General features: G+C 44.0%; 3 protein-coding genes across 3 annotated transcripts in view; 2 read left to right on the top strand and 1 right to left on the bottom strand.

The window, feature by feature from the left end:
- LOC144697817 (uncharacterized) overlaps positions 1-12,852 on the top strand; it is a 528,726-nt gene that overhangs the window by 92,432 nt on the left and 423,442 nt on the right. The gene's annotated exons all lie outside the window — the stretch shown is intronic.
- LOC144696897 (uncharacterized) overlaps positions 1,612-12,852 on the top strand; it is a 394,826-nt gene continuing 383,585 nt past the window's right edge. Inside the window, exon 1 of the mRNA XM_078568611.1 lies at positions 1,612-1,640. The gene's annotated coding sequence lies outside the window, so the exon portion shown is untranslated. The remainder of the gene's footprint in view (positions 1,641-12,852) is intronic.
- LOC144697824 (uncharacterized) lies at positions 2,611-11,274 on the bottom strand. The gene is given in 2 exon segments (XM_078569805.1): positions 2,611-3,616; positions 10,221-11,274. Coding segments are annotated over 2 exon segments (1,935 nt in total). The 3' UTR covers positions 2,611-2,735.

The following is a 12,852-nucleotide window of genomic DNA, read 5'->3' as shown; positions in this document are numbered from 1 at the left end:
AAAAAGAGAAACATGTCCCCAATTTGACCCATAAACAAAATGAATCCTTTTCTGAGCCATTGAGGTGTGACTCTAGTCAAATTAGAGCCATCCATGTAATAGAAAAACCTCGTCATGTCGGATGAGCGAGTCCTTACTTGCTGTGAGGGATGAGGTAAAGTCTCCTATGGTGTACGGCCTCTTTGACTATAGTCACATCAGGGTCAGGATCCTGACAAATTTTAAAATCAGGTTTAACTGGAGTCTCTCATATCAGTGCCAATGATGGAGTTTTGGGTGGATCCCAAGCACATCCCAGCAGCTTTCCTAGTGAGTCAGTCTGCCTGGTTATTACCCTCTTCACTAACTCCTGCTGTTGATGTACCTTCGCCTTACAAATAGCAAATTGCCCCGGACACTTACCAGCAATATCCCAAATCATTCGGAGTTTGGAGTGGTGGCTGAGTGGTTTCCTTGCTGTTGTGTTTTTTTTTGCCAGAGAAATGGGTTTTCCCTGAAGGAGTTACAACCCAAGGAGGTTTCAGAATAGTTCCTGATTCAATCAGTGACGGTTTTAAGGGCTTTGATCACAATAACCTCAGATTTCTGGACTAAGTATTGTGGTGGGCATTTAATAAGGATACTACAGCTGTCATGGGGAATCAAAGATGTTGTACCAGTCTAATATGGTCCCTGTTGATAAAACCAAGACTCATCCACATAAACCCCAGTGGAGTCTAACAGTGGTGTGGCTTTAATAGGTCCATTGTACATGGCCTCTTTCACCTGACAAGTATGTGAGGTTCCTTCATACTGCAACATTCCAGCCAATTGGTAATTTTTTCAGTTTTATGATGTTAATGCCATTGCTTTGTAACTCAATTCATTTACTCTATCACACCAAGGATATTCCCTTGCCTTGGCCTTTAACTAATAATGTCACTGCAGTATATGGGGGTGTGTAGAATTTTTGAATTTAACTCCAGCAAATACTCTGTGTGCTTAACCAACCAGTGAACACTCAATTCTGCTTAATAAACTGGACAATTGATCTTTCCACAGTGGTGAGTGTGTCTGAGAAGTATCCAACTGGAAAACCTTTTCTATTCACCGCTTCCATCTCTACAGCAGATATACATTGTTCTGACAGTGCCAACAGGTCTGAGGAATTAATTGGATAGATCTTCCAAAGTGTCAGCACAGGCATGATGGGCCGAATGGTTTCCATCTGTGTTGTATCATTCTATAAAACTGTGAATATTCAGTATCAGGGGATAGCGAGATCAAGAGAGAGGAAGCAGCTACTGTGGGATTGCAGCTAGCCTGAATCAACACCTTCAGAGGAGGAGATAGAGTCAGAAAAGTTTTTAAAACACAGGAGAGCAGGGGTTAGAATTATTTTGAGAAAAGAAACACGGCATTGACAAGAATTTATGTGATTTTTAAATCAATTTATCTCAGTTGGTAACAGAATTATTTGCTCTTCTCTGTCTGGAGTATCAATGGCGCTCTTGTTACCCAACCTCCCCTACGAATGTGAATGTGCCCTATTCCCTCTACAGGAGCCCAGTGCGCAGGTGCAATATTGGACTATGTCCAGAGCATGCGCAGTGTCACTTTGGTCAGAACCTTGTGATTGCGGGAGACGCTTTTTGCAGCGGGTGAGAGTCGATGAGGTGGAGGGATGGAGCCGGGAGGGGGAGGAAAAGGAGGCTTCATAAAGACCTGGTGTAGGCCGCAAGGCCTGAATAAAATTCTGCGGGTCCTGCGTTTACAGCTCTGGGACTTTTTCCCAGGAAGAGGCCCAGTTTAATGGCCACCGGGGAACGGAGCGCATGCGCGGCTGTGTTGGTGATGCAACAGAGGGGCGGGGCGGAGGTGGGCAGGAATGTGGAGTTAAGGTTACAATTAGATCAGCTCAATTAGATCAGGCTCGAGGGGCCGAGTGGCCTACTCCTCCTCCTAATTCGTATAATTGTTTGACCTCAAAACAGAAAATATTGGAAACTCTGAGCAGGTCAAACAGCATCTACAGAGAGGGAAAAAGAGTGAATGCTTCAGGTCAGGAACCTTTGATCCAAACTGGAAAAGAATTAGAGATCTAACAGTTTGCCAGCAAGTACCAAGTTAGAGAAAAGAGAGTGGAGGAGGATGGTGGGGTCGAAGGATTTTTTTATGATGAGAGACAACAATGGATTTAAAGGTGAGAGGGACAGTACGAAAAGAAAGAGAACCATTAAGAATATTGTCTAAAATGTGGAAGTTGGATGGTCAGCAGTTTAGTGAGAATAGGGTCAAGGAAGCCGAAGGCAGGTCTCATGGACAAGATGAGCTGAGGGAGATGGAAGATAGGAGAGAAACTGGAGAAAGATGCAAGTGCAGAGCTTCGACAAGAAGGCGCTTCAGATACAGTTTGGCCAGGTGGGCTAGTGGAAGGGAGGGAAGAAGCAGAGGCAGCTGATCGGATTGTCTCAATCTTCGTGACAAAGAAGCTCCATGAGCTTCTCATGCTTGTTGTTTGAGGTGAGGAGGAGGATACGAGGAAAGGGAGAGCACTTCAAAAGGAACTAACTTCTGTTAGAGATACTAGAAGATTCGCCACACTGTGCGTTTAGAACAAAGCTGATTTATTTGACTTTTATCCAAAATATTAACCAGTAAAACTGGGCTGGAGTTTATTAACATCAGCAGAAACAGACCCCAATGAACATGGTTCAGTCCTGGGCATGATTAACAGCAAAATCCAATCACTGTAATTATTTGTGAACTCGCTGGTGACTCATCAGGGTGGATGACCGAGTGATTCTCTTCCCACACACGAAACAGGTGAAAGGTCTCTCCACACTGTGAACCCGTTGGTGTGTCTGCAGATGGAATGACTGAGTAAATCCCTTCCCACACTCGGAGCAGGTGAACGGCCTCTCTCCAGTGTGAATTCGCTGATTTTCAGTGAGCTGAGACGATTGCCTGAACCCAATCTCACAGTGAGAGCATCTGAATGGTCTCTCGTCAGCGTGAATACGTTGATGGGACATCAGATCCCCAGACCTTTTATATCACTTCCCACAGTCTGGGCATTTAAAAGGTCTCTCATCAGTGTGGACTCTTTGATGGCGCATCAGTGCTCCAGAACTTTTAAAACATTTCCTGCAGTCTATGCATTTAAAAGGTCTCTCATCAGTGTGAACTCGCTGGTGTGACAGCAGATTGGCTGATTGAGTGAATCCCATCCCACACTCAGAGCAGAGGAATGGTCTCTCCCCAGTGTGAATTCGCTGGTGTACAGTGAGTTCGGATGATCGCCTGAACCCATTTCCACAGTGAGAGCACCTGAACGGTCTCTCGTCAGTGTGAATATGTTGATGGGACATAAGTTTATCTAAAGTTTGATAGCACTTCCCACAGCCCGGGCATTTAAAAGGTCTCTTGTCAGTGTGAACTCGCTGGTGTCTCATCAAGTTGGATGAACAAGTGAATCCCTTCCCACACTCGAAGCAGGTGAACGGTCTCTCCCCAGTGTGACCTCGCTGGTATATCAGCAGGGTGGATGACTGAGCAAATCCCTTCCCACACTTGGGACAGCTGAACGGTCTCTCCCCAGTGTGAACTCGCTGGTGTGTCAGCAGGTTGGTTGAATCAATGAATTCTTTCCCACAGTCAGAGTGGGAAAATATCCTCTCCCCAGTGTGACAGCGCTGATGAATTTCTCGCTTAGATGGGTAATTGAATCCCTTCCCACAGTGCCCACATTTCCCTGGTTTCTCCTCAGTGTTAATGGTGCTTTTTACTTCCATGTTCAAAGACTGATAATATTCAGGTCCTGATGAATCGAGAGACTCTGTCATATCCTGGTATGATGTTTGATTTCAATTTCCTGACTGCAATCCCTCTCCTTCTAATATCCTATGAAACTGATTTAAAACAGAAAAGAGGGAGTGAGAGAGAAACCACAAAAAGACAAACCTAGGTTGTGAAATTGAGCTGAATAAATCTGGTAATTTGTGGAGCTGAACTCAACTGCATCACTAATATCCTTCAGGGAGGGGGATCAGGCTCCAGGTCTGTTTGACTTTTCTGTCTGTAAATCCACCTCTTCTAACCCTCAGTAAAGGGAGTTTCCAAAAACTATCCCTGTCAGTCCAGGATAGAAATTCACACCATTCTCTCCTGCTCCAGGATCAGTAAAGTGAGTTAAAGGTGATTTCTCATTAACAAACCCATTGCTGCATTTCCTTCATTAACCCACATTTGTCCACTCGGGCCTGGCACCGGGAGAAAGCCCGGAGCTTCCGTTCCGTTCGGTGCAAAGGCGGGACCGGTACTTTCTTACTGGGGGTGTTGAGGCCTCCACTGGGTGTTTGTGAAGCCTCCCCTCCCACCCACTGCCCCTAACGCTGCCTCCGCTTATCCGCCTCCTTCCCGCCTGAAGATGAGACAAACAAGCGTCTGTCCCTGGACATCACCCGCACTGCGCATGCGCCAGATCACAATACGCGGGGAGTGATTGACGGAAGCTTTGGACCAATAGGAAGAGGGGACGGGGCTGGAGGACCGAGCCGGATCGGCTGGTCCTCCAACCAATCGGAGTGAATGAGGGGGGCGGAGCTGAGCCCGCGTCTCCCTCATTGGCTGAATCTGCATCATTTTGAAAGCAGGTCTCAAACTCCAGGAGAAAACTGGACCTTTCTGTTTGTGGCTTTAAACAGATGAAACCCTGTGGGTGTGGAGCAAATATTTCAACATTTGTTAGTGAAATGGATTCAGTCAGGAGAGGCAGCAGAGATTATTTCAGGAAATTACACAGTGTAGCGATTGTTTCTCTTTGAACTCATCCCTTGGAGAACAGTGTGAATTAGTGGAAGAATTCACAGGATATTTAACGTTCCTTCCATGTCTGGAACCATTTAATTCCAGCCGATCTGTTGGTCCGGCTTCAACTGGGAGAGATTGATGAGCTCCCACAAACTCACACAATGGGAGTGGACAACCAGACTTACCGGATATTCAGAACACGTGAACCTTTCCTCCCCACTCTGAACAGGGCTGTTTGCTTCCATGTTCAAAAGCTGATGATGTTTAGGTACTGATCAATTGAGTGACTCTGTCAGATTTTGATATGATGCATGGTTTGTGTTTCCCTTCTGCAAACCCTGCTGTAAAAGGAGTTGCCAAAAGCGATCACTGGAAGTTCAGGCTAGAAATTCAGACCTAACTTTTCTTTTGGTTTGAATTAACTGTGTGTAAGTTCTCTTCCTCTGAAAAAAAATCCAAAAACAATCACTGTCATAATACAATCAGAGACAACATTGTTTTCTGAAAGGGAAATCGTGTTTGACAATTTCATTCAAGTTCTTTGAGGATGTAACTAGCAGGGTGGATAATGGTAGATGTAGTGCATTTGGATTTTGAAAAGGTATTCAATTACCTGTCACATAAAAGTTAACTACACAGGCTAAGTGACCAGGTGCTGGGGTGATATATTAATATGGATAGAGGATTGGATAACTGACAGGAAACAGAGAGTCTGGATAAATGGGTCATTTACAGGTTGGCAAACTGTAACTGCTGGGATACCACAGGGATCAGTGCTGGGACCTCAACTATTTACAACATACATTGGTTTGAATGGGCCAAGTGTATTGCAGCCAAATTTGCTGATGATACAAAGATGGTAAGGAAATCAAGTTGTGAGGAGACAAAGTGAATGGGAAAACACTTGCAGATGGTGCATAATTTGGGAAAATGTGGGGGTTTCCACTTTGGCAAGAAGAATAGAAAAGCAGAGAATTATTTAAGTCGAGAGAACTGCAGAATGTTGCAGTACAGAGGGACCTCAGTGTCCTGGTGCATAAATTACAAAAAGTTAGCATGCAGGTACAGCAAGAAATTAGGAAGGCAACTGGAATGCTGGCCTTTATTACAAGAGGGTTGGAGTATAAAAGTAGGGAAGTTTTGCTGCAGCTGTACTGGGCATTGGTGAAACCACGCCTAGAGTACTGTGTACAGTTTTGGTCTCCTTACTTAAGGAGGGATATATCCAGCGTGTCCACTCTGAACCAGGTTTGCTGCTCCCTCTGTGTCCAGCACTGTCTGCATCCCTGGCATAAGGAAATGGAATTTCAAAAGAAGGAAAGAATCTGTCAGTATTTGAAAGATAATTACAGAGAATTGAAGGGCTCCTTAGAAGAGTTAAGATCTTTCTTTATTCTTGGAGAGTTGGACATCAGACTGTCTCCTGTCAATATGGAGCTCCATTGTAGGGCTGGGACCATCTTAGAAGGAGCTGCCAATGAGTCCCATTCCCCTGCCCTTTCCCCAGAGCCTTCATCAGAATCAGAGAAGGAGGTCATTCAGCCCATCATGTCCATGCCAATGCTGGCTTTCTGAAAGAGCTACTCAGCCAGTCCCACTCCCTGGCCATTTCCTCGTACACACTTTCTCTTGAGATAATTATTCAATTCTGTTTTGAAAGGCATGATTGAACCTTCCTCCACCACACGCTCAGTCAGTGCACTACAGATTCTAACCACCCACTGCATAAACAGGGTTTTCCTCATGTCACCATTGCTTCTTTTTCAATTCAGCATTAACCCATGTCCTCTGGTTCTCAACCCTTCTGCCAATAGGAATAGTTTCTCCCAATCTACTCTGTCCAGATCCCTCATGATTCTGAGCATTTCTATCAAATCTCCTCTTAATCTTCTCTTCTCTAAAGTGATCAGCCCCAGCTTTTCCGACCTATCCTCATAACTGAAGCTTCTTATCAATAATCTGTCCTGCATCCTCTTCAATACCTTCACATCCTTCCTAAAGTGTGGTGTCCAGAATTGGACACAATACTCCAGTTGATGTTGAACCAGTGTTTTATTCTGGTTTCTCATAACTTCCTTGTTATTCTCACGGAGTTGAACACCAGCCTTTCTCCTGTCGACATAGAGCTGCCTTATAGGGTTGTGACCATCTTTGAAAGAGTTGCCAATCAGCCCCACTTTCCTGCCCTTTCCCCAGAGCCCTGAAAACTTTACCTTTTAACTGGAGATCCAACTCACTTTGGAAAGTTATTATTGAACCTGCTTCAATCGCCTTTCAGGCAGAACATTCCAGATCATAACTTATTGAGTAAAAAGTGGTTCCTCATCATCCTGATGGATTTTTGCCAATTATTTGATGTGACGTGTTTAATTGTTGATTTCCTGTTAAATACATTTCCTGAGTGGATTGAAGGGAACAGGCTCATGAAATCTTAGAGAAATCAAACATACGACACACTGTATGTTTGAAACAAAGCTGATTTATTTGATATACTAAAATATTAAACTCCAACCACATTACAAGAGATTGCTGGAAAAAAGAGGCATGTCTAAACGTTGTCTTGCATTCATCAGGACACTTTGCAAGAATACTAATAACAACAATTTATATTGCATGTGAAGAGTGCCGTTGCCATGGAGAATGCACCACTGATGGTGACTGATAGTTAACTGCCAAGCATTGTTTGAAATTTAAACCATGCAGCTTGCCCTGATTGGTTAAGGCGTTGCCCTGCGAAATGAGTCAGCAAATAGCTGTCACTTATATTGTTTAGCTGAGAAAGGCGCAATGTATGCGCAGCTAAACAAAATAAGTGACAGCCATTGGTTGATTCATTCCTCAAGTAATGCCTTGACCAATCAGGGACAAGCTGCCTGGTTTAAATTTCAAACAATGCTTGGCAGTTAACTGTCTGTCACCATCAGTGGTGCATTCTCCATGGCAATGCCACTTGCCAACCAATCTGCACTCTCTTCACACACAGTATATATTGTTGTTATTGGTGTTCTTTAGACAGATTTTTAATCAGTAAGGGAATCAAGGGGTATGGGGACAAGGCAAGAAAGTGGAGTTGAGGAGTATCAGATGAGCCATGAGCTCATTGAATGGCAGAGCAGATTCGATGAGCCGAATGGCCTACTTCTGCTCCTACATCTTATGGTCTTATTCTTGCGAAGTGTCCTGATGAGTACAAGATGAAAAGATTAGCAATACTCAAGTCCTGTACAACCAAATGAATATTACAGGAGTTATTAACATCAGCAAAATCCAGAATTAATATGGTTCAATGCTGAATGAGACTAACAGCAGCAATAACAGCAGAATCCAGCTCCTGCCGTGACTCACTGGTATCTCAACAGGGTGGATGACTGAGTGAATCCCATCCCACTCAGAGCAGGTGAACGGCCTCCCCCAGTGTGAATTCACTGGTGTCTCAGCAGGGTGGATAACTGAGTGAACCCCTTCTTGCACTCAGAGCAGGTGAATAGCCTCTCCTCAGTGTGAACTGAGGTGGGATGATTCAGTGAATCCCTCCCGTTTCCAATCACCTGGTAATTAGTTTAAATCTAAGCCCTCTGGTCATTGACATCTCTGTTAATCGAAGTAGGTCCTTCCTATCCACTCCATCTCGCCCCTCATAATTTTATACGTCTCAGTTAAATCTCCGCTCAGCCTCCTCTGTTCCAAAGAAAACAACCCCAGCCAATGCAATCTTTCCTCACAGTTAAAATTCTCCAGCCCTGTCAACATCCTCGTAAATCTCCTCTGTACCCTCTATGGTGTGAACACATCCTTCCTGTAATGCAGTGATTGGAACTGTACTCGGTAATCTAGCTGTGGTCTAACTAGTGTTTTATACAACTTTAGTATAACCTCCCTGAGCTTGTAATAAAAACAGAAAATGTTAGAAATACTCAGCAGCTCTGGCAACATCTGTGGAGAGTGCAGAGTTTCAAGTCTGTAATCTTTCATCAGTAGAAAATGCTGGAAGTATTTAAGTATTTCCTGCTCTTGTATTCTATGTCTCAGTTAATAACAGAAAGTATCCTGTCTGCCTTTTTAATTACCTTATCTACCTCTCCTGTCACCTTCAGGGATCTGTGGACATGCATTCCAATGTCCCTCTGTTCCTCTACACTTCTCACCATCATACCAGTAATATTCTTTCCCTTTGCCTTAGTTTTCCTCCCCAAATGTATTTATTACCTCACACTTCTCCAGGCTGATCTCCATTTGCTACGTTTTTGCCCACCTGATCAGTCCATTGATATATTTCTGCAGCCTACAGCTTTCTTCCTCACTGTTAACCACAAGGCTGCCAATATCTTAATCATGCCCCCTATGTTAAAGTCTAAATCAGTGATTTATACCATAAAAGCATGGGATCCTGCAGTAAGCCATTCAGAACTCCACTGGAAACAGCCTTCTGATCCCAAAAACACCCTCAACCATTCCCCTTTGTGATCGTCCAGCACATGTGATGCATCCTGGTTTTCCCACATGGATGCGCAATTCACAGGACTTGGATGCCCTGCCATCCCTTTATTTAACTATTAATTCACTTAAGCAAAATAAACCAGTGATTAAAATAAATAAAGATTTATCGACTACTCTCCAATCAGCTGAAGTCACCTAATTTTTATAGGAAATTAACAGAAATGTTTTTCTTAACTCTTATTACCTAAACACCTCAGAGTTTAATTTCCTGAAAAATTCAGACTTCTTCACTGTTTCAATCCCTGGTTAGTTAGCTTTATCATTATCCCCTAGATTTGATTAATTAAATACTGACTAATTATATGATAAATTATCAATTTGTCTTTAGTTTTAGTCTAAATGAGTACTTTATAGCTGATTAATGTGAAAGTACTCAGTACTCTAGCTGTGCTCTAACTAGTGTTTCACATAATTCTAACATAATCTCCCTGCTCTTACATTCTAGTCCTCAGACAAGTAAGTGTCCCAAATTTGACCACCTGATCTACCCATCCAGCCACATTCAGGGATCTGTGGATATGCACTCCAAGGTCTCTCTGTTCCTCAAAACGGGATGATGCTGAGAAGTATATTGTTCATTCCCTTGTCTTGTTTACCCTCCCAAATTCATTATCTCACCGTGATCCAGACTGAATTCCATTTGCCATTTTTCTGCCCATCTGACCAGTCCTTTGATATCTTCCTGCAGTCCACAGCTTTCTTCCTCATTGTCAACCACACCAGCAACTATTGTATCATCTGCAAACTTCTTAAATGTAGGGGCAATGAGTAAGTCTAAATCATTGTTATAAACCACAAACTGCGGAACCCCACTGGGAACAAACTTCCAGACATGATTCAGTCCTGGATGTGATTAACTGCAGCAGTAACAGCAGAATCCAACCCCCGCTGTCGCATGTGAACTTGCTGGTGTCTCAGCAGGTTGTTTGACTGAGCAAATCCCTTCCCACACATGGAGCAGGTGAACGGCCTCTCCCCAGTGTGAACTTGCTGGTGTGTCAGCAGATTCCTTTTACTTTTAAATCTCTTCTCACAGTCAGAACATTTAAAAGGTCTCTGATCAGTGTGAACAAGTTGATGTGTAGTAAGATGAGATGACTGACTGAATCTTTTGCCACACACAAGGCAAGTGTATGGTTTCTCCCCAGAGTGAACTCGCTGGTGTATCAGAAGGTCTGATGAATCAATGAATTCCTGCCCACACTCAGTGCAGGTGAATGGCCTCTCCCCAGTGTGAACTCGATGGTGTCTCACCAGGTGGGCTAACCGAGTGAATACCTTCCCACAGATAGAGCAGGTGAACGGCCTCTCCCCAGTGTGAGTGTGTTTGTGTTTCAGAAGATCCTTTTTGCTTTTAAATTTCTTCTCACAGTCAGAACAATGAAAAGGTCTCTGATCAGTGTGAACAAATTGGTGTGTCAGAAGGTGGGATGAACAAGTGAATCTCTTACTACACACGGAGCAGGTGAATGGCCTCTCCCCAGTGTGAGTGCGTTTGTGGTTCAGTAAATCCTTTTTACTTTTAAAGCTCTTCTCACAGTCACAACATTCAAAAGGTCTCTTGTCAGTGTGAACAAGTTGGTGTGTCAGGAGGTGGGATGACTGAGTGAATCCCTTCCCACATACTGTGCAGATGAATGGCCTCTCCCCAGTGTGAGTGCGTTGGTGTGTCAGTAGATCCTTTGTGCTTTTAAAGCTCTTCTCACAGTCAGAACATTTAAACGGTCTCTCATCAGAGTGAGCCCGATGGTGAGTCCGGAGGTTTGATAAAGCATTAAATCTCTTCCCACATTCAAGGCAGGTGAATGGCCTCTCACCAGTATGAACATGCTGGTGTGTGTAGAGGCTGGATGACTGAGTGAATCCCTTCCCACACACGGAGCAGGTGAACGGCCTCTCCCCAATGTGGCAGCGTCGATGAGTTTCCACCTCAGATGGGGAATTGAATCCCTTCCCACAGTCCCCACATTTCCACGGTTTCCCCATGGTGTGGGTATCCTTGTGTCTCTCCAGGTTGCGCGCTTAGTTGAAGCCTGACCACACACATACATGTACAGTCTCTCCCCGCTGTGAACAGTGTGATGTTTTTTCAGGCTGTGTAACTGGTTAAAGCTCTTTCCACAGTCAATTCACTGCAACACTGTCACTCGGGTGTGTGTCTGTCTTTGTGCTTTTCCAGTCACATTGATGTTTGAAATCTTTTCTCACAGACAGAACAGACAAACATTTCTCCTTCCACATTCAAAGGCTGATGACATTCAGGCCCTGGTGGAGCAATTGTCTCTGTCAGATCTTGACGTGATGTTTGATTTGAATTTCCCATCTGCAAATCAAACCCTCCGAATACCCTGTAAAAAGAGTTTAATTTGAAATACTCAAAATATGCAATGAACAAACAGGCCATTCTGTCCAACTATTCTGCTAGTTTTATGCTTCTCCTCCCATTCCATCCAAATTATCTCAGCCTTTCAGTTTATCTTTCTAATCCCTTTTTTCTCACGTACTCATCCAGTTTCCTGTTGAAATTATCAGTTTCCTTTCCTCAATGGTTTCCTGTGAGTTCCACATCCTCACCACTCTCTGAGTAAAGAAATTTCAAGTGGAAACATTGTCTCCATATCTACTCCATCCAACCCATTGATCATTGTAAAGACCTCCATCAGCTCACTGTTCACTCTTCCTTTTCTCAAGAAAAAAAACTCCAATCCAAACTTCCCCAACGCCTGTAATTTTTGTTTGGTTTCCAAAATCCATCCCTCAGTCCAGGATAGAAATTCACAACATTCTCTCCTCCTGCTCCGGGTTTGTCACCGGGACATTTCTTCTCGGGTCCACTCGGTGCAAACGGGGAGTCGGTAGCTTCTCATTCGAGGTTTGCGGTTTACACAACATGTTTCTGGAGCCTCCCCGTCCACCCGCCGGATCCATCGCTCCCTCCACCCCGCCATCACCCACTTTACCCATTGTGGATCCAGGCAGCAAGCGTCTGTCCCTGGTCATGACTGACATTGCGCATGCTCCCAGCACTGGGTGGCACCGCGCCTGCGCACTGTTCCGCTGTGGTATGGATAGGGGATATTTTCCACACGCGGGGTATGCTGGGTAAAAGCGAAGCCATCGAGAATCCCAATTGTAAACAGAATATTTTTATTGCTTTCACACTGGGATCGAACGGCAAATTGGTAAGATTAAATCCGTGCTGGTTTTCCTTTCCATATTTGTCGGCGTGATTATTAATTTTATCCCGAATCATTGTTTCAAGAAGTTTCCCCACCGCTGAAGTTAAACTGACTGACCTGTAGTTACTGGACTTATCTTTACCCTTTTTGAACAAAATTGTAACATTTGCAATTCTCCAGTCCTCTGAACCACCTCTGAGTCTAAGTAAGATTGGAAAATTATGTCCTTTGCCTCCACAATTTCCACTCTCACTTCCCTCATTATCCCTGGATGCAACTCATTCAGTCCTGGTGCTTTATCAACTTTGAGCATAGACAGCCTACCTAATATCTCCTTCTTATCAATTTTAAATACTCCTAGTGTTTTAATTACCTCCTATTTCAC

This window comes from Cetorhinus maximus, chromosome 23 (assembly GCF_964194155.1).
Source record: "Cetorhinus maximus chromosome 23, sCetMax3.hap1.1, whole genome shotgun sequence".
In the NCBI taxonomy this organism is placed as follows: domain Eukaryota; kingdom Metazoa; phylum Chordata; class Chondrichthyes; order Lamniformes; family Cetorhinidae; genus Cetorhinus; species Cetorhinus maximus.
This window is presented reverse-complemented; position numbering and strand designations above follow the sequence as displayed.